At 35.4% G+C, this 23,137-nt stretch overlaps 1 protein-coding gene across 1 annotated transcript in view; it reads right to left on the bottom strand.

Annotated features, from left to right (window-relative positions):
- The window catches only part of CDKL5 (cyclin dependent kinase like 5), a 131,023-nt gene that overhangs the window by 14,392 nt on the left and 93,494 nt on the right, over positions 1 to 23,137 (bottom strand). Inside the window, exons 12-15 of the mRNA XM_044669264.1 lie at positions 20,828 to 20,929; positions 20,283 to 20,388; positions 17,432 to 17,555; positions 7,970 to 8,069 (exon numbers count right to left, since the gene is read on the bottom strand). Of these exons, the coding sequence (XP_044525199.1) occupies positions 7,970 to 8,069; positions 17,432 to 17,555; positions 20,283 to 20,388; positions 20,828 to 20,929 (432 nt within the window). The remainder of the gene's footprint in view (positions 1 to 7,969; positions 8,070 to 17,431; positions 17,556 to 20,282; positions 20,389 to 20,827; positions 20,930 to 23,137) is intronic.

Here is a 23,137-nt window from a genome sequence, read left to right on the forward strand (position 1 = left end):
TAAAAAAAAAACCAACAAAACCCTCTTCCCTCCTACTTCCCTATTGGGTAAATTACATTTCTGTGTACAACTCTGTGTGTGTGTGTGTGTGTGTGTGTGTGTGTTCTTCCTTCTTTGAACCAATTCCAATAACTGAAATTAATGCACCACCTATTTTCTCTCTCATTTCCTTCTCCATCCGAAAAGTTCTACCTTGAAATAAAGATATTAAAAGTCTTGCAAACAAAAGAAAATACTATAAATATAATAAGTAAATTGGAATCAAAGAGCAAACTAGAAAATAATTCTTCACATAACTTTCTTCACATAAACTTATGTATAGACTTTGGGTGTGAAACACTGTATGTATAAAATTTTGGTTAATGTGTTAAAAAAAAAAGTTTTACATTGAGTGCCTCTTTTATGTGAAAAAATTGTCCTCATTCTACGTCTCCCTTCCACTTTCTCCCAATGCATCTCCCTTTCTCACCCCTTAATTATTTTTTGTAGGTCATTCCAACACAATTGATTCATACCCATAACCTCTGTTTATGTAAACTCTTTTTAACTTCCCTAAAAATGATAAAGTTCTTAGGCGTTCCACATATCATCTTCCCATATAGGAATGTTAACAGTTTAACTTTATTGCATCTTTTATGATTATCCTTTTAGGTTTACCTTTTTATGTTTCTCTTGAGTCTTTTATTTGAATGTCAAAATTTCTATTCAGCTCTGGTCCTTCCATCAGGAATGCTTGAGAGATCTTTATTTGATCAAATATCAATTTTTTCCCCCTGAAGGATTACCCTATTTTACTGGGTAGGTGATTTTTAAAATTGTAGTCCTAGCTCCTCTGCCCGCCAGATCTTTAATGTGACTTCCACCACTAAATCACATATGTGCTTCCACAATATTTGAACTGTTTCTCCTTGAATCTCTGAAGTATTTCTCTTTGACCTGAGAGCTCTGGAATTTGGTTATAATATTCCCAGGAGTTTTCATTTAGGATCTCTTTCAGGTGATCAAAGGTTCTTTCAATTTTTATTTCACCCTCTGGATCTAAGGTAATCCAATAATTCTTAAATAATCTCTTCCTTGATCTATTTTCCAGGTCAATTGTTTTTCCATTAAGATATTTCATATTTTTTTCTACTTTTTTTTCATTCTTTTGCCTTTATTTTTCCTTAACATCTCATAGAGTCATTGACTTCTTTTTGGCTGATTCTAATTTTGAACAATTATTTTCTTCAGTAAGTTCTGTACCTCTTTTTATCATTAGCCAATTCTGGTTTTTTATGGTGTTACTTTCTTAAATACATTTTGTGCCTCTTTTACCAAGCTGATAATTCTCTTTTCATAATTTTCTTGCATTATTCACATTTCTTTTCCCAATTTTCCATCTACCATTCTTATCTCTTTCTTTAACTCTTCTAAAGAATTCTTGCTGAGTTTGATTCCAATTAGCAATTTTATTTGAGGTTTTTCTTGGGTAACTTGTTTTCACACACTGTTTTCTTCTTCTGAATTGATGTCTTGGTCTTCCCTGCCACCACAGTAGCTTTTTATGATTAAATTTCTTTTTTGTCATTGTTGTTTGCACATTTTTCTAGCCTATTTCTTGACTTAGAACTTTCTGTAGTTTCAGGCTTTTCTGTGTTGTTATTTTCAGAGATTGTTCTGGGAGTCAGCAAATTTTTGGTGCTTCCCAGGTGGTGTGATCTTGGGAGAGGTATGGTCACTAATCTCTTGGTCTGTGCTCTGGCCTTTACCAAGGAAGGCTCCCTGATGCCTTGTAGCTTCACACACTAACATTCCTCTCTGCTTTCACACAGTGATCACAACCCATGCTTCTTTGTGAATGACCACCAGCACTCTGCTCTGGAACTGCACCCAAAACTGCTTATAGGGAACAGAATTACCAATCAGCACCAGCCATATCTACTGCCAGCAAAAGGTCTCCTATATCTATTCCTTAACAGCTGTCCAAGCCCTTTATGGTTTCTAGAAGAGTTCCTGAAACTGCAGATGTGGCTGCTATTGCCAGCAGAGTGTACATGGGCTCTTGGAAAGACCTTCAACTGACCACCACCCCAGGGTTATAGACTTCTCTAGCTTCTCTCTCTTAAGTTTCCTTGGGATGGAAAAATATCTCACCCCAACTTTCTGTTGGTTTGCCTCTCCAAAATCTGACCTAAAGTATTACTTTAAAGTTGTTTGGAAGAGACTATAGGAAGAGTTCATCTGGATAGCTGCCATTTTGGCTGAGACTTCTACTCCATTCATTTTCTCTGCCTGTCCCTCATGACTAGAAAACCTTCCCTCCTTCATTCCACCTACTGAACTCTCTGACTTCCTTAAAATCTCAACTAAAATCTCATCTTCTACAGGCAGACTTCCTTCTTGCAATTATTTTCTATTTATATTCTATATGCCTTGCTTTGTAATATATTTATTGATGTGTTGGCTCTTCAATAATACTGTAATATTGTAAGCTCTTTTACCTTTTTATTGCATCCCAATAGCTCAGCCCAATGCCTGATATATATATTTTTAGTTGTTTCAGTTGGCAAAGATACCACGGTGGTTTGCTTTTTCCTTCTCCAGCCTAAATGTTTACTGACTAACTAACTGACTGGTGCCCCTGTGGTAATAGGAACTATTTTGCCCAATTATATGGCAACAAATAGAACAATTTAGGAGATATGGATGAATATTTACAAAAATATAAATTGCCTAGATTAACAGCAGAAGAAATAGAATACCTAAATAATCCCATATCAGAAATAGAAATTGAACAAGCCATCAAAGAACTCCCTAAGAAAAAATCACCAGGACCTGATGGATTCACAAGTGAATTCTATCAGACATTCAAAGATTCAAAGAATCCCAATACTATACAAATTATTTGATATGATAAGCAAAGAAGTAGTCCTACCAAATTCCTTTTATGACACAAATATGGTACTGATCCCAAAGCCAGGTAGACCAAAAACAGAGAAAGAAAATTATAGACCAATCTCCCTAATGGACATAGATGCAAAAATCTTAAATAGAATATTAGCAAAGAGACTCCAGCAAGTAATTAAGATCATCCACCATGATCAGGTGGGATTTATACCAGGAATGCAAGGATTCAACATTAGGAAAATCATCCACATAATTGAACATATCAACAGTCCAACAAACAAAAATCACATGATTATCTCAATATATGCTGAAAAAGCCTTTGACAAAATACAGCGTCCATTCCTATTGAAAACACTGAAAAGTATAGGAATAGAAGGACCCTTCCTAAAAATAATAAATAGTATATACCGAAAACCATCAACATGCATCATATGCAATGGGGATAAATTAGAAGCCTTCCCAATAAGATCAGGAGTAAAACAAGGATGCCCATTATCACCTCTATTATTCAACATAGTACTAGAAACACTAGCAGTAGCAATTAGAGAAGAAAAAGAAATTGAAGGTATCAAAATAGGCAAGGAGGAGACTAAGCTATCACTCTTTGCAGATGATATGATGGTCTACTTAAAGAATCCTAGAGAATCAACTAAGAAGCTGGTAGAAATAATCAACAACTTTAGCAAAGTTGCAGGATTCAAAATAAATGCACATAAATCATCAGCATTTCTATATATTTCCAACACATCACAGCAGCAAGAGGTAGAAAGAGAAACACCATTTAAAATTACCCTAGACAATATAAAATACTTGGGAATCTATCTACGAAAACAAACACAGCAATTATACGAAAATAACTACAAAACACTTTCCAAACAAATAAAACTGGATCTCAACAATTGGAAAGCCATTAATTGTTCATGGGTAGGACGAGCTAACATAATAAAAATGACCATCCTACCCAAATTAACTTATCTATTTAGCGCCATACCCATCAAACTACCAAAAAAACTTCTTTACTGAATTAGGAAAAACTATAACAAACTTCATATAGAATAACAAAAGATCAAGAATATCAAGGGAAATAATGGGAAAAAATGCAAAGGAAGGGGGCCTAGCAGTACCAGATATTAAACTATACTATAAAGCAGCAGTCATTAAAACAATATGGTACTGGCTAAGAGATAGAAGGGAGGATCAGTGGAATAGACTTGGGGTTAATGACATCAGCAAGACAGTATATGATAAACCCAAAGAGCCCAACTTTTGGGACATGAATCCACTATTTGACAAAAACTGATGGGAAATTAAGAAAACAATATGGGAGAGATTAGGTTTAGATCAACACCTTACACCCTTCCCCAAGATAAATTCGGAATGGGTGAATGACTTGAATATAAAGAGGGAAACTATAAATAAGTTAAGTGAACACAAAATAGTATACCTGTCAAATCTCTGGGAAAGGAAAGATTTTAAAACCAAGCAAGAGTTAGAGAAATATACAAGGAGTTAAATCAATTGTATAAAAAGTCAAGCCATTCCCCAATTTAAAAATGGGCAAGAGACATGAATAGGCAATTTTCAGGTAAAGAAATCAAAAGTACCAATAAACACATGAGAAAGTGTTCTAAATCTCTAATAATTAGAGAAATGCAAATCAAAACAACACTGAGGTATCACCTCAAACCTAGCAGATTGGCTAAAACGACAGCAGGGGAGAGTAATGAATGCTGGAGGGGATGTGGCAAAATTAGGACATTAATGCATTGCTGGTGGAGTTGGGAACTGATCCAACCATTCTGGATGGCAATTTGGATCTATGCTCAAAGGGCTATAAAAGAATGCCTGCCCTTTGATCCAGGCATACCATTGTTGGGTTTGTACCCCAAAGAGATCATAGATAAACAGACTTGTATGAAAATATTTATAGCTGCACTTTTTGTGGTGGCAAAGAACTGGAAAATGAGGGTATGTCCTTCAATTGGGGAATGGCTGAACAAACTGTGGTATATGCTGGTGATGGAATACTATTGTGGTAAAAGGAATAATAAACTGGAGGAGTTCCAGGTGAACTGGAAAGACCTCCAGGAACTGATGCAGAGTGAAAGGAGCAGAGCCAAAAGAACACTGTACACAGGGACTGATATACTATGGTAAAATTGAATGTAATGGACTTCTGTACCAGAAGAAAGCAATGACACAGGACAGCTCTGAGGGATTTATGGTAAAGAACGCTACCCACATTCAGAGGAAGGACTGCAGGAGAAGAAACATATAAGAAAAACAAATGCTTGAACGCATGGGCTGAGGAGGACATGATTGGGGATGTGGACTCCACAAACTACCACACCAATGCAACTACCAACAATTTGGAAATAGGTCCTGAACAAGGACACATGTTAAAACCGTGGAAATGTGCGTCAGCCATGGGTGGGTGGGGGGGGGGGGTGAAGGGGAAAGTAGGAGCTTGAATCATGTAACCATGTTAAAAATGAATATTAATAAATGATTAAAAGAAACAGCAAGTAGATCCAGAGAGATAGAGCATAGAGAGCATAGAGAGAAGTGAAGTCTAAGGGGACTAGATATGAAGGGTCAAGTTGTCAATTTCACCCATTCAAAAGGGAGTTAGAATTGAAGATAGATAAATGAATTTGTGAACCTGGGCTACAGGAAAGATGATGATTATTTCAACAGAAACAGGGAGGAAGTTCAGAGGATAAGTCAGCTCGAAGGGAATAATAAACTCTGCTGGAGTAATGCTGAGTTTGGGATGTCAAGAGAAATCCATTTTGAGATGTCTGAGAGGCAGCTGGAGACATGTGACTAATTCAGCAGGGAGACTAGGGCTAACTGCATAGATCTGGAAGTCATCTGCATAGATATGATAATTAAGCCCACTGGAAATGATAAGTCACTTAGGCAGAAAACAGAAGAGGGAAGAGACCAGAGCCTAGGAAAATCCTATAATTATGGGATAAGATATGGCTGATAAGGCAAAGCATTTGGAGGAGGAATGGTCAGAGAGGTAACAATTCAGAAAATATTCATTTGGCTTGTGGCCCACCCAGGTCTTTTTCTAGAAAGATCAGATTTCTTTATGGATACACAGAGATAAGAAACTCTTCTCCATCCCTCTTCCCAGCTTCCAAATCCCAAACAAGGAGTCAAATGAATAATTTCAGATGCAGTCACAGATAAGGGCCAGATTTACTCCCCTATACTATGACCCAGTTCCTTACTTCTCTAACTCCAAGGCCATAAACTTATTTCTGTTCTCTCCATGGTTCTGGTGCTTTCCAGGAACTTCCCTTTCTCTAGAAGGCTGAATTTAGGAAGTATCTTTTGCTCCTCCTCCAGGAGACTAGGATTCAAGGACTCTTAGAGTATCTGCCCCCAACCACAGTCACTTTCTGAATGATATTGTTCTCTGTTCTGGGGCTACAGGATTATCCTATCCACAGTTATCTCTGAGGCTCAAACTACTACCTTTCCAGGGCTTGGCCTAGCAAGCCTTACTATATTATATCACTGCTGTGGCTATTGTCAGCTGCAGTGCCAGTGTAGGACACAAGCTTCAATAATGGAGATACAATTATGATATTCTCAGAGAACTTACATTCTTCTGGAGAAGCAACATGGACCAATATAAATATATACAAAATATAAAAAGAATAAAATAGAAGGGATTTAGGGAGCGAGGCCACAAAGAATTAGAGGGTCAGAAAAGACTTGAGGTAGAAGGTAGTCCTTGAGTAATGTCCTGGCCACTTCCTATCTTTCCAGTCTTCTTAAGCCTTACTTCCCTCCACATAATCTACAATCTATGGACATAAACCTCTAAGTTGTTTCTTATATAAGATGTTTCACAGTTTTCCATGACTGGAACTCTTCATGTATACCTCCTGGCTTCCTTCAAGCATCAGCTAAAATCTCACCTTCTGTATAAGTTTTTCTCAGTTCCCTTCAGTATCCCTACCTATCTTTGGGGATTTACTAACAATTAATTCTGAATATATCTTATTTATATATAGTTGTCCCCATGTCTCCAACAAGGACTGTTTTTGTCTTCCTTTGTAACCCTGATACTTAGGACAATGTCAGGTACATAATAAGTTCTTGATAAATGCTTATCTTGACTCTAAGGATGAAGTGAAAAAAAAAAAGTGAATGTCAGGGATAGGGGATAACTTGAAGGCAGAGAGATGGGACATATATAAGGACAGCAAGATGGCTGGTCTGGATGAATCATAGAGTACAGCAAGGGAATTATGTAGAAAAATCGGTTCACATCAGGTTGTGAAGAGCTTTTTTAAGTTAAATCAAAGGAATTTCTGTTTTATCATAGAAGCAATAAGGAGCCCCTTGAATTTACTGAATAAAGAGGTAACACAATCAGATCTGTCCATAAGAAAAATCACTTTGGCATCTGTATGAAGGATAGATTAGTGTGTGAAAAATATTTGAGCAAGGGAGAATAGTCTGGAAGCTACTGCATAGCCTGTGCAAGAGGAAATATTGGCTTGTATTATGGTGGTGGCTATGTGAGGGGAAAGAAAAGATGAGAAATATCATGGAAGTGGAAAAGGGAAGATCTGACAACTGCCTGGTTATATAAAACAATAGAGTGTGAGCAGTCTAGGATAATGACAAAGTAATGACCCAGGAAGACAGAAAGAAAAGTATTATTTCCATGTAGAATCTGTGAATTTAAGAGAATTTATTTTTTCAAAGAACTACAGAGGAAGAAAAAAGTCTTGGAAATGAATTCCAATTAAAGCTCATCATGTCTTTTTTGTTCCTAGAGATTTTGTAAATGAATTTGATATTTCAGTGCGCAGAGAATACACTTGTCCATTAGAATAGGAACAAGAATTTCTGGAGAGACCAAATAAAATCTGTCTATATAGAATTTCAAATGAGGAAAAAATAAATTTGATGCTAATTATGAAGCCCAAGTAGAATTTAAGACAAGGATGAAGATGGGTAACATATACAATATATATACCTTGGACTATTTGTAATGATATTGTAGAATAACTCAGAACACACACCACAGTAAAAAAGTCAACAATTTGCTTACTGTTTGAGATTTCTTCTTTTTCTTTTTCATTGATCTAAAAAAGCCTTGCTTCTCCTTCTCCTTCAGTTGTTCAGCATGACTAATATTTTCAGGACTTTTCCTAAATGGAAAAACATTTTAATCACGTGTCAATGTACTTTTAATCATTTTTCATATGACAAAGAAAAAATGCTAATATCAAAGTTTATGACTTTAGGCTTAAAAAAAGAGCCATAAAAAGTCAGAGGGGAAAAAATTCAAAAACATTCTTGTAGAAACCAAGTAAGACTGCAGGTAACAATTATTCTAGTCAGATTTAATGGAACTAATCTGCTACTTTAATAAAAGTTACAAGAATGATGCCATGATTAGAACTGTTAATATTCAAGATTCTGAATACTATGTGACTTGAAGGACCGATTATCTAAAGAGCAAAACTATAGCCATTTTTGATACACTACCTCCTAAACTCACAACTGAATCACTCAATTTAGCATAAAAATAGTATTTCTACTAAATCATTGTAAAAAAAGAAAAGATTTTAAAACTAGGTTTCCTTTATAACTCAATTAAGAAAAATAACCCAATGAGGGGAATGGGGAGAAAAACTATATACAACATATGTTTCATTGCTAAGGAGGAAAGAAATGAAGCTTTGAGTTGAACTACTGATATAAGCTTATTTTTGATGGCACTGAAAAGTGTAATTGTAAAATTATATGAAAAATGGAAAAAAAGCCAGAGTACAGATAATTATTTAGAGCAATTCCTCTATTTTAATGCTAAAAAAGAGATTATTAACACTTTATTAATTATTTTTCACAAGGTTATAGTGAAGATCAAATGAGATAAAATGTGTAAAAGCACTTGGACAAATACTTATATAAATATAAACTATTATTATTTTTAAAGGCATTGACTAGAAGTAGAAAATTCTCAACTATTTTAAACCTGAAAAATGTGTCTATAAAAAAGTTATTTTCTCTCATGACAGAATTTCATTCTTTTATGTTTAATACCTAAAGTAGACCAGGTACAGAAAAAAAATTTTTTAAAGCTTTCACTCAATGTTGCAATCAAAAGAAATACAATCAATCCAAATCTGTGGCTTTAAGAACACTTAATAGTGATTTATGGATTGAAAGAAAAAGCAACAAATCCATAGAGTAGAAAACCTCTGCCTACATTTGTCTAAATCATATCACAAGTGGAAAGAACAATGAAAAAGACCATGGTAAGATCATTTATAAAAGTAGACCACCAAAAAATTAAGGGCAATGAGGAAACAGATGAAGAGAAACAAGGATGATAGAGACTGCAAAAATTATTATAAAAGAAATATATAAAAATATAATAACAATGGCTTTTGTGTGTGTTTTAGGTTTTAAAATTTCTTAGTAGAGGTGAAATTGAAAAGAATATCCTAAGGAGATTAAAGTTTCCTTTAGGAAAATTTTCCAAGTGACTCTGAGTCTCATTAAAAAGAAGGTAAATTTTTTTTTCACATTTTGTTTTCATATTATTTCAATATAATACAAAAAAATAAAACAATGTTTTCTATCTTTTGAAGTAAATGTTTTTAAGCAAAAAAATAGTTTTGATAGTCAATTCAGATTGATGACCCTTAATATACTTCAGAGAATGGAAACTTTCAAACATGAGAGAACAGCGAAGAATGGAAGATTCTTCAATGCTACCAATGACAAGAAGTGATTCTTTAAATATTCTCTGAGGTGTTATTAAGGAAATAGCTCACTTAAACACAATGAGTATATCATTAAACTACATGAACCTCACTATAACACATGCCTCCAAATGCATGAAACCTCTTAATGACAAGGCTCTTGTGGAATATCAATAATGAAATCCTCCTTGGAACAGGACCTAAGACTATCCTGGACTGCATTTCAAAGCAAAATTTTAGAGGCTCCAGTGCAGAAACAACAATGTAATGGAGCCCTTCATATTGTCATTCATCTTTTATTTGTAAAAATATGCAAATACGAATAGCAATTTTTCTTCAGTCTTGATAATGTTAACTGAACAAATTAAACATTGTCATATATACCTCAGAATCACAGATAAATTCTTCTAGACAGATTCCACTGGGGGCAGCTGGGTAGTTCAGTGGATTGAGAGCCAGGCCCAGAGACGGGAGGCCCTGGGTTGAAATCTGCTCTCAGACATTTTCTAGCTGTGTGACCCTGGGCAAGTCACTTAACCCCCATTGCTGAGCCCATACCACTCTTCTGCCTCAGAACTAACATATAGTATTGATTCTAAGGGAAGGTATGGAATTAAAAAAAAAAAAAAGAGACAGATTCCAACAAACACTCTCACCAAATTTCAAAGGGTTAGCTTGTGCTTTTGACAAAAAACTCTCCCTAAGACTATTTTTTTTTTTATTTTAAACCCTTAACTTCTGTGTATTGACTTATAGGTGGAAGAGTGGTAAGGGTAGGCAATGGGGGTGAAGTGACTTGCCCAGGGTCACACAGCTGGGAAGTGTCTGAGGCTGGATTTCAACCTATGACCTCCTGTCTCTAGGCCTGGCTCTCAATCCACTGAGCTACACAGCTGCCGCCTACTCCCTAAGACTTTTTAAAAAAATCCTTAACTTCTGTGACTTGCCCAGGATCATATAGCTAAGAAGTATCTAAATGCAAATTTGAACCCAAGACCTCCCATCTCTAGGTTTAGTTTTCAATCCGCTGAGCCACCTAGCTGCTCCCTACTTAAGTCTTTTTGAAATTGAAAGAGAAAGAGCCTAGGATGATCTGACAAGAGACATCAAGGGTTGCGGCAACTAATAATAACCAAGAAAAAGAGAAAAGGACTAGTAACCTAGGAGACATCAGAAATTCAGTTCAGAGAATATGAGCATAATATTATGTCCCTAAAATATAAGATAAGTTGAAATATTTCAATAAGCAGGAAGAAATCAAAGGATATCAATTGAGTTGAGGCTCAGGTTGCTATACAAAAATTTTCATTATGAAGCTAGAATTCATATTAGGCCAGTAAAAGATACTTTTTCCTATATTGAAACTATATGAAATACCAATTTTCTTCCACTTCCCCCCAACTCTCAGATGGTTTAGCTTTTCTTTAGAGGTTAGAAAATAATAATGATCCCCAAAACTGGGATTAAAGGATTATCTGCCTTTCAGCTAAATGGTGGTCAATATAGTATCTACTGAATGAATGAGAGAAATAGGAAGATCTAAGAAAAAACTGAAGTAATGTTTTTCCCTGTGCTATCAGTAACTCAAAACACAAAACTATGTTTCCATTATTTCCTAATATACATTTGGTTTGTGCCCTGATCCTTTCACACTGTGGAATATGGATGTGAAGTGACATCACGTTTGCCAATGTTACATGCTTCAGCAGGGGAAAAGTACAAAGTAGAATAAAAAAGAAAGAAAAGTAGGTCGGGAATCCTTAGGGCTAAGCTTCCAGAAGAGAAGACTATCAAATAGACTATCAAAAAAAACAAGGAGTGGGAAGCTGGCTTAAAGAACTTTTTTTTAAAAGCGGTCCATTTTATGTCCACAGTAAAAATGATATGGGCACACTGAAAAGAAGTTAAGTAACAACAAATTACATAGTAACTTTTACTAGTAGGCACATAGACAAAAGACACCTGCTCCCTCCAAGACAGTTGATAGATAGGAAGGAAAAAGATAGGGAAACATCTTCCCAATGGGGGGAAGGTAAAATGACATCAGTGGAGGAAAGTATGTCCATCCTCTTTGTCCGATGTTGCATTTTATACAGGTTTCCATTATTACAAATGAACTCTTTTAATGAGAAGTAAAGGAGGGAAGGAAAAAAAATCAAATAATTAATCAAAATCCAAGAATAAAGGAAATAAAGTATAATAAGCAAATAAATTATTTATTAGGGAAGAAAATTCATTCATTCATTTAATAAATTCATCGAGGACCCATTGTGTACAAAGTACTATTAGACAGTGGGTGGAAGAGGGGGATACTTTCTCAAGGAGCCTACAGTCTTAGTAAGTGAATCTAGTAGGAGTAAAGTTTTTTAATCAAATTGCAAAAATATTTTTGTCCTATTAGATTTACTAGTAGAGAATTAATATAGTCAGGGGGTCAATGACAGCTTCTGAATCCAAATAAAAGTTGCTCAGTGGCAGATTCAGAAAAAAGTTTTGGAGAAATTGATAATCATAAAACCAAAAAAGCATGTGAACTTGTGAACTCTATGGTCAGGTAATGTCACAGATTTTTTAAAAAATGAATAAAGCCATAAGAAAAATTAACTTGTTGATAAAAATCCACATGAGCTTTTGGTGATAAGCCATTCTGAATACCACTACACTCACAATTCTTCCTAGGAGGAAACAAAATGGGACCACACATGCCAATTACAGTAATGTCTTATGTATCTGGCAATGAGTTCCACTTAGGTGAATTTTCTAGAAAAGCTAAAGTTTACTCCTTTAACCGCCAAGACTTATTTGGTCTGCTTTTCATGGAAATTTATGTAAAATAGAACACACAATTCCATTCCTTCTTCAAGGACCCCATCTACTGAAAGCAATTCAACCTTTTATTGGTGCCTTGGGTATAGATTATTATTATAAACATGAATAAAGTAGTAGCAGAGTATAGAATTTAGATATAGATGCCTTTCTAAAACTATTGAAAGTATGGGGATTTTTGCATCTATGCAAAATGGCCCAAGTCTTCTGCAATTTCTAAGTCTATGTACAGTTTTAAAGCTTTGTTTTCCTCCTTGCTAGCATTCAGCTGTTACTGATTTTCTTGCTGCCTCTTTTCTGTTAGTAGGTCTAATAATAACTATCTCTTAATTTCTTTCTTCTTATCTGGTTTCCTAGCTCAAAACACATAATGGAGCTTTGTCAAAAGTGTATTAATATACATGAGGGCGAAACGGGGCACAGGTAAATAGGAATGAATAAGTTTGCACTTATTTTTACTAAAATAAGAGTAAATTCTAAGGAAAGACTTCAGGGACCTTCTTCTGAGTAAAGTGAATTAGTTCTATGACTTTTATTTGGGTTGTTCAAAGGCTTTTTTGGCTCCTGAGTCATAACTTAATATGGATAGGTGAGGTTGTTGCACAAATGATTTCTAGATAAGGGAGGTACTAGTATGTGTGCTTACTAAAACTGCAAAAACCTTATCAAAGGGAAAGTTTAATATTAGCAAGAAACATTCTATAGTTATAGCAGGAAACGAGTTAATTAAATCAGTAAACTGCTATAAGGTTCTTACTGAACTGGGTTTTTAATACAACAGTTATCAAACTATATATGTTTTTTCCCCAACCAGGTACAAAATACAGTGAACAAATTAAAGACATCGTTCGAAAAAATGGAAAAACATTCTGGATGAGTCACTGTTATTTTATGACTTTACTTGAAGAAATTATTAAGGAAGAATCTCAACAACATATGGGTGGGAAGCATACAAAAGTCTTACTCATGGAAAGTAGGACATTTTTGCAGTTTTATGTAGCAAAATGCCATTTGCAGATGGAATTATTAAAACTATTAGTACTTTGCTACCTTTCCCCTAGTCTGCCTCTAGGATTCTCACTTCCACAAATATTTTTACTTTTTCTATACTTCTACTACAGTGCCTCTTTGTGCCAGAGTGATCACTCTCAGCAAACGTTGGTAAGTTTAACTAAGCTAGAAAGGGCTTCAGGTCTCCAGACATGGATTATATGTTTGTAATATACCAGGTCTAACCTCAAGAAGTTGCTGATCTGGCTGAAAAGTGATAATAGCCTGATCATAGCAACTCATAAAGACCATCCCTAAGGGAAATGGGGTAGTGACCTGTGTTAATGAAGAATGTATTGTTTCCAACAAAATCTTGAAGAACTGAAATTTTTACTTACCAGTGCTATGCTAATGATGGATAGTCAAAATGATTACCAAAATATTGAAAAGTATATTACAAATACTATTGTGTGATTTGATTTTCTATTTCATTTAATTCCTGTGGTCCTATGTGAATATGCAGCCTAATATTCTTTCAATCCCTTGTGCTCTTCCCTCCTCCTCCCAGAAGAATACCTGTAACTGTTTGGTTATGCTATAATCAAACATAAAACCACAGAATGTTAGAATGGAAGGAACGTTACAGGTCACCTGGTCCCACTGTGTTATTTTATAGATAGAAAAACTGAGACTCAAATGACTGAAATGCTTTATATGAGATTGAATATATAGTCAATTGCAGAGTCACAGAATTAAAATCCAAGTCTCCTGGGCCCCTATTTAGCACTCATTCTACTGCACACTGATACATAGTTTTAGAGCAATAACTCCTCCACAGGCATTTACATAGTCTAGTTTGCAGTTTCACTGTTTTTTGTTTTTAAGGGTGTATCTTGATAAATGTCAGCTTCTTGAAAATAGTCTATTGATATCTAAAAGATCCCTTCTTCCACCTTTTATTGCATAGACTATACTTTTCATATGTGTTAAAGCTTAAAATAGACTCCAGAAGTCATCAATGACAGGTAATCCACACACAAAGGAAGGTCATAAGCAGCTGAAATTTCTGAAAACATCAGAAATATATTTCTAAAACTTATTCATTCCACAAAGTTGAAAAATGAGTTCAAGCATTTTGGCAAAGGAATCTTGATTTATTCTTAGTGGCTAGATGCTATTCTTGACCACAAATTTCTTCATATGAAGTTTTGAGTAAATCTGTCTTAAAAGTAAATTTGGTGCTATAAAAGGTCAAGATTTCTGTGCAGTTCTTTTGATAATGTCCCCAGCGATCTGTTACGTGTGTGTGTGTGTGTGTGTGTGTGTGTGTGTGTGTGTGTGTGTGTGAATGTCAGTTAATAAGTACTAATTAAGCACTTACTATATGCTAAATATTGGGTTAAATTCAGAGTCTTGAAAGAAGCCAGGAAAACTAAGGGGTAGAGGTCAGAGGACAAAACATTACTGGTAGGATGTACAGCCAATGAAAGACAGCACACCCAATGACGGGAGATGGAGTATTACATGACAGGAAGTGCAAGGGGGATAGTGAAGCTGAATCTCAGAGTGTGGGGAGGGGGTAAAATATAAGGAGACTGAAGAGGTACAAAGGGACCAGGTTGCAAAGACCCAAATAGAGAGCTTTATATTTCATCCTGGGAGGGATAGGGAGTCACTATAGCTTACTGAGTAGGGGGGAGAGGGACACAGATTTATGCTTGGAAAAAATCATTTTGACAACTGAGTGGAGGATGAATTGGACCAAGGAGGGATGTGAATCAGGCCAACCAACTAGAAGGTTAATAATGCAATAGTCCAGAAAAAAGCTAATGGAGGGCTTGATTAGGAGGCTGTTCTGTGAGAAGAAAGCAAGGGTTGAATAAACTGCCAAGATATATTGGATATATGGAATGAGCAAGAGTGAGAAGCTGAGGATGACACTAAGGTTGAACCCAGGTGACTAGAATGGTAGGAAGAGAAGTTTGGAATCACAGAGGATTTTTGATGGGAAGAAACTTAATTCAGTTGTGAATATCTTAGTTGAGAGTTAAGATCAGTTAGGCTGAATTAGGCAAGAAAAGATATCTAGTATGGAATATCTAAACAGGAATTAGGAATGGAGCTATGACAATAACTCTGGAAATTAACACTTGAAAAAGATAATTGAACTCATGGGAGCTGATGAGATCACCAAATGAGATAATATAGAGGGAGAAGAGAAGAGAGCCAAGGACAAGGATACCAGACATAATCTGAATGGAAGAACCTGGAAAAGACACTGATGAGGAGTAGCTAGACAAGTTCCAAAAGAGAACAATCTCATGAAATCCTAGAGAGAAGAAAGTATCTAGAAGGAGAAGGTGGTTAGCTGAAAAGAATTTAAAAATTGAGAAAAGACCACTGTTGCCTAGAAATTCAAAAAAGGTAGACTGAGACAAGTTTCTCCAAGCAAGATAAACTTATTAGGTTGTGGACCTGCCAATAGAATGGGTCAATGGTTGCATCAATTTCCTAGCCAAAGACTCCTAGATGAAGACGCAAGTCCTTTTTATTTATATGTATGGAACAAAGAACAGAACGGAGTGAGGAAATTTTACAAATGGCTACATGGTTGACAGCAGCATGGGGATGAAGACAATTGTGTAATTAGGATTTGCTTCCCAGAGACCCTCTCTCCCAGCATCCCAGTTACATATCTACCTTACGTAACTAACATAGGGAGGATATAAGTTTTGTATAGCTCTGCCCTCTCTCTTTTCCTGGAAATGCAGCTGTGGAGGTGGGGTGAGGTGAGAGGCAGGAGCTACACAAAACTTATATCCTCCCTATGTTAGTTATGTAACATGAGAACCAAGATGGGAAGCTGGGAAAGAGAGTTTTGGGGAACAAAACTCTAATCATACAATACATAGTAATGGAGTTATGGGTGGGGACCAATATAATTGATTGGAAACTGGGAAAAAGGGGCTAGGAACAGCCAGCCTTCCTTTTTTCCCTCCCTCCCTTCCTATAGTTCAGTGATTCCCAAAGTGGGTGCCACCGCCCCCTGGTGGATGCTGCAGCGATCCAGGGAGGCAGTGATGGCCACAGGTGCATTTTAAGAAAAAGGTAGAAACATTAATACATATATCTTTCCTATTAGTTGATATTAAAATTAAAAAAAATTAATTTCCAAGGGGCACTAAGTAATATTTTTTCTGGAAAGGGGGTGATAGGCCAAAAAAGTTTGGAAACCATTGTTATAGCTAATAAAAGTTCATTGTTTGAATTCACCTACAAGTCAGATAGTGGACCAGATATCCTTGAAGGATAGCTCAGTAGTGTAAAGACACTAGACCAGACTCCCTGGTGCCCATCCATATCCCTCAAGGAGAGTAAATTTCCTCAAGGCAAGAAAGGAACAGATAAGTAGGAGAACTGAACTTAACTCATTCTAGTGTAAAAGTGAAAATTGGGAAAAGCCATCTAGAAGTGTATATATTTCTATGGACATGGGAAATGTATCAAAACTACATTTCCTGTGATCCAACATGGTCCAACTGGTTTCCGTTTCCGACGTCTTGACGCAGGGGAGAGCTTAAATCTCCTGGGTTAGGAGGGAGTGGTCTCTTTGCGAGTAGGCGCTTGGCTAGGAGGCAGTAATGGAGGCGGCAGGTTTGAATGCTTACAAGCGCGTGGTCTGATAACTTTATCTAAAAACATGGCTTTAATTAAAATACTAATTTATATACTTATACCAGCCTTTATTATTTTTCATATTTATCACTAGGCAAGCTGAATATCTGAATTAAATTCAGAAACAAAGAACCATGATTTGGGAATTATAAGACAAAATAAATTACAGAGTGAAATCAAATATAGAATCAAATCTTACTTTTTTCACTACTATATTTGGTAACTAAGCATTTGCCAGCATCTTTTTACATTATAACTTTCAGATCTCTAAACTTTAAGATAACTCAAAAGTAATATGGAATACTTACCACGGATCAAATGTTGTTTGTCTTTTTGGGTGGTTTGTCCCAGAGCTGCTCTCTGCTGGCAGAGAAGAAACTCTGGATGGTACGTTATTTTCATGGAATGAATTATCCGGACGTGGAGATGGAACTAAATTAAAAAAGGTCCAGAGTTACTAAGAAAATATATTCTGTTGAAGCAGACTGCCACATCATTGTACTTCAATTATCCTTAACTTTCGCCAAAAAATGAAAAAAATTAATGCAAATCCCACCCCAACTCCCATACTAGGTATTTATAACTGCTTTGAAGGTGATCATTTTCCCATTTGAGCATATAAAAAGTACACAAAACAAAAATCACGAGATCCAACTATTTAATCATCAAAGGTAATCTCAATACACACATGTGCTTTATTTTCTAGAGTGTATTGAACCCCTATCACTTAAAAGCAGGATCAATCTTTTTTTTTTTTTACTAATTTAAAAGATAAACAAACTATATATAAACTAAACCTAGTTTTCTGTATAAAACATATTCTACATGTTCTACCTAAGAAAATAAAAATTTTCTCTCATGACAGATTTCTTTCCCAAGGTTTTCTATTGTAGAACAAAAGACACATAAAATAAAGCTATAACAACAGTAAACTAAAAGGAACCAACCCCCTACTTCTAACCCTCTCCTATTCTTCCAAAAAAGATTCACTCTCTATTTTGGATCACAATAAATCTTTTTCATTTTTGCTTTTTGGAGCTATTGTACCTTCTGTCAATTTCTAAATTTAGCATTAAAACAAAACATATAGTTAATTTCATAGCAAACAATAAAACCATTGACAATAAAGATAAATGATACCCTATTTTCTTCTCTGTAGAGGAGGGCAACCAGGATAGTGAAGGGACTCTAGAACCCAGGTGATAGGAAGAGTTGTTGGTAGAAATGAAAATATTTAGCCTGGAAAATGTTAAGGCAGGGTGCTTTTAATAATTTGAAAGGATATGAAAAAGGAATTGGACTTGTCTGTGTGCATAAAAATAGACTAATATTACAAGGCTCAAGATAAAATAATTTTTTTACAAATGATGTTATCCAAAAATGGAATAGATTATCCCCTGAGGCAAGAAATTCTCTGTTGTGAGGATGTCAGGGAGAAAATTTATCAATTTGGTCAGAAATTCAGACTCTGAGGTCCCTTCTAACAATAAGATCATATGATAAAAAGTTGTGATTTAAGTCTGCCCTTGATGACTGGTAATCAAAGCATAATAGGTTTGGACGTGGAAGTGGCACTTTCTTTTACAAGTGGTAGACCAGGGAAGTGAAAGGATCTTCCCAATAAAGACAGACACATAGTCAGTGATTCTCCAATCAGGACCCTTCAGGCCCTAACAGTGGGACAGAGCTTGTCCCATTGAATCTAGCTGCCTCAAAAGAAAAGGGAGGGGAGGGACTGGAATATTCAATTAAGAATGCTCAGAGTTAATTTGCTTAGTCTCATTAACATTATGGAATCTTTATCTGCTGGACTGTTTCTAAACTCCAATATACATAGCTTCCTTTCTGCCAAACTCAGAAGGGGATAAATTTGATATAATTTACTTGTAAACAAAGACAAGCTTTAGAATCAAATTTTTAGAAGCCAAAGACTGATTCTTTAATCTTCCAGTATTCTAGATAATGGCTTAAAATTAATTCTTAACATTTAGGAACAACTTTATATCTTTTAGAAAAATAGTATATGTATATCATATCAAGAAAACAAAATCATGTGACAAGAACAAACTTAGAAAAACAACATGGTAGAGCTGATAGGCATTGGACTTGAAGACAGAAAAGACCTGAGCTCAAAACCTACCTCAAATACTTATTAGCTGTGTGACCCTAGGCAAGTCACTTAATGTTTCTGTGCCTCATTTTCTTTCTGAGGTTGGATTTTATGACCCTTCTAGCTCTAAACCTATGATGCTCTGACTAGGACTTGTATATACATGAATTATAATCACTTGTTTTGACTCCTCGGCATTTGAAATTCCTTTTCTATTTCATCATGCCCATCACAATTTTAATGATGACAAATCTAATGGCTTTTTATGAATCCTAAACCTTCTTGACCTCTCCATAGCACTGGACACTACTGATCACTCTCTCTTCCTAGACAGTCTCTTTTCTAGTTTTCTGTGACACTGCTCTCTGTTCTCTAATCTTCTACTCCCTATTCTCCTGGATCATCACCCATGTCATATCCATTATCTATGGATATTCCACAAAACTCTGTACTAGGCTTTCTTCTCTTTTCTTTCTAAACTCTCTTCTTAAGTGGTCTCATCAGGGCCCGTAGGTTCAATTTTTATCTCTATGCAGATGGCACCTATAATGATTCAAGGTGTCCCAAAAGTCTGAGGTCATGCAAGTCATTTAAGTACTCTGTGCCTCAGAAATCTCAGCTTAAATAAAGGGATGGTAATACCTGCAACACTTACTTTACATATTTTTAAATAATTAACATATGAGATGGTGTATGTAATTCTGCAAACTGTAATATGCTATATAATTATAAGCTATTATTAATAAGGACAAGATATGGTAAAGTGCAAGGGATTCTGAGGTTTTCAGTGGGTATCTGGGAGCAAATAAAGTCTTTAAGGGCCAGAATAAGATATTTCAACCTACTGTACTCTTGCTTTCCTTTTGGCTTCTCCAGGGAGGGAAGGCCTCCATGAGCTTAGAGTATGTAATAGAATAACTAATCTAGACAAGTCTTTACTCCATTATCTTTTTATAATTTGTACAACTCTAGAGAAATTTTGTTCTAACATATATCAAATATCAAAGTATATTCTGAACAAATTTTAGGTATATCCCTTATAAAATTACCTCTATAGAAGCTACCAACTCTTCTTGGAACAGGATCATTATACAGATGTCTGTTTTCTTTTGTGGCTGCTCCATCATCTGAGTGGGGGTCATGATAGGCTCCACCCTAAGGGAACAAAAAGTCTTTTAAAAAAATTAATCGAATAGCTTCCAAATCACATTAGTTCAGAAGGTCTTAACCTGAAGTCTATGGATAGAGTTCAAAGACTCCATAACTTGGATTGTGAGAAAATTATGTCTTTATTTAAAACTGTAATTAAAAATTTAGCATTTCCTTCAATTATGAATGCAGACAACAAACATAATTCTGAGAAGGGACCAATAGGCATAGGGGTCCCTGATCAAAAAAAGTTAAGAACCTTTGCTTTAGGTAGAACCTCTGTTATAACATCCAAGAAATTTATAATTCAAAAACATACATTAATCTTTATAAAAAAGACCAGAATTATATTTTCTAAAATAAAAACAATTTACTTTGAGAGAGGAAAGGACAGTATTTCTGAAATACATACTTAAAAATGTATTAATTATTAAGTAATTCAGACCTCCGATTTTTGCCGTGAGTGAAATGAAGATGTGCCATCTCGAGAAGTTTCTTTAGCTGAAGACCGTGATACACTTAGCTCGGTAGGGATCTGTTCCCCTGGCTGGAAGCAAAAACAAATAAAAATGTAAATATTTTTTACACATGAAATACTGATATACCCACCAACTAAAATCCTTCAAATTATGATTCTCTCATTTAGCCTAATGAACATTTTATATATCTAAAAGTAAAAACAAATGTGGTCTATGCTAACTTTGAATGCTTAAAAAATTTATGAAATAATTTCTCACCTATTTCATGAAAGCAAAAAAAAAAAAAGGAGAAAAAGGAACAAAAAATTGCACAAATAATAAAAATCATCTCATTAGAGAGAACCGGGGTTCAACTTTGGCCTCCAACACTTCCTGGTAGTGTGACCCTGAGCCATGGCCTAGCCCTTACTGTTCTTCTGCCTTGGAATCAATACTCACTATAGACAGAAAGTAAGGGTTATTTTTTTAAAAATCATCTTATTAAAGTTAGGGTTGGCAGGGAAGAAAGTAATCAACAGTTTAAATGATTATTCAAAAATAAAAATTTTTGTAACTTTAAAATATCTCTATAATGGATAAAGGTTTAATTCCAAAGTTCTTGAAATTCTTGATATGGCTGAGGAAATAGCTAGTTATCAAGAAATCACTAGTACTTTTAGGTTGAATTCCCAAACAAGAACTAGAAAAGTCTAGGGTTATTTTTTATGAGAAAAGCAACTGGAGACTGCTAACAGATAAGGTTTTTTTATTTGATGACAGATTCAGAAGATGGCAACTGTTGTTTACAAAACCAAGAAGGTGTACACTGAATAGCTCCAGCCTTAAATGTTTCATACCTAAATGTCGTCTAGGGACTTCAATATCTCTTAATTTTCTTTGGAATAATATCAATTGCTTAATATAGTTCATTTCTCATTATTAATTTTCTTGCTCTTCTCTGAACTTCCTCCAAATGCTCCCTAACCACCTCTAAATAGTGGAGTTACCAAAGTGCCAGTCATAGTCATAAACAAGTCAGAGAAGAGAAATATCATTTACTCTACTCAGAAAAGATGACTAAGAGAAAGACAATAATTCCTTAAGGGAATTAAAAAATTAAGCCCTGGTGGATGATTTTCTTTGATGTTTACTTAGAACTTAGAGAAGGGTATTATCTGAAGTTTGAGATGAGAGAAATGCTTTCATGAAACCTTCAAAGAATTTGTTTCCTTAAACTTAAATTTACTGACTGGGTTTGATAAGGCATCTTAGTCTGTCCATCCTCTTCCCTTCCAACTGTATTACATTTAAACTATTTCAGACATACAAGGGCCTAACCCAATTATAAAGATCCTGAGGAGAAGGAGATTTCAAAACAACCCTCAGAAAATCCTGCACTGTCAGGAAACCATTGTGTATGTCTAGCCCAAATACTTCATGTGATAGCTTAACCCCAATTTTCTCTTCCTTTTAAAGGTTATTACCATATTTCAAGAAGCTAGGATTTCATTAGATGGCTACACCTATAGCTGAGATAGGAAGAAACCTTCCTCCCCACATGATTTGGGAATTACTAGAATAAATAGGGTAGCACTGGGCCCAGAGTTAGGAAGACCCAAGTTCAAATATGGCCTCAGATATTTTCTAGGTCTGTGACTCTGGGAAAGTCACTTAAGCCTGTTTGCTTCAGTTTCCTCATCTATAAAAATGAGCTGAGAAGGAAATGGAAAAGCACTCCAGTATCTTTGCCAAGAAACCCCAAATTGGGTCACAAAGAGCAGGGCATGCTGAAAACAACTGAACAACAACAAAAGAATGAAAAAACTAAACACTTTGAGGTCAACTTGGCAATGAATATCTCTGAACCCTGATTCTGTTCATTAAGATATATATATATATATATATATATAAAATTGGGCTTATTATTGGTTAGTAGGGCCTGCCAGACCTTACTGACATAACTCTCTAAGAATTCAGGGTCACCTCTATGCTATGATGATTCCCCTAAATAGGACTTTAGTGGAGGCCACCATAATTTACTTAACTACTTATCTTTGATCATGATAGCTTTAGTTATTTTCCAAATTATCATCTTTATTTTACCTCTTAACTTGAACATCATCTTCCAGCTCCTATATTGTCCCTTTAAAGCTGCATGGTCCAGAAGCGGACAGTCTGTAAAGCAGTCTGACCTGTGCTGAGTACAGTATTGTTGATTTCTGTTCAACTTGTTATCCAGAAGGTCTACTAAATCCTTCTTCTGCCAGTATTCATAGGCTGTCGGTCATTTTCAACCT

The sequence above is a fragment of the Gracilinanus agilis genome, chromosome 3 (genome assembly GCF_016433145.1).
Source record: "Gracilinanus agilis isolate LMUSP501 chromosome 3, AgileGrace, whole genome shotgun sequence".
Taxonomy (NCBI): Eukaryota; Metazoa; Chordata; class Mammalia; order Didelphimorphia; family Didelphidae; genus Gracilinanus; species Gracilinanus agilis.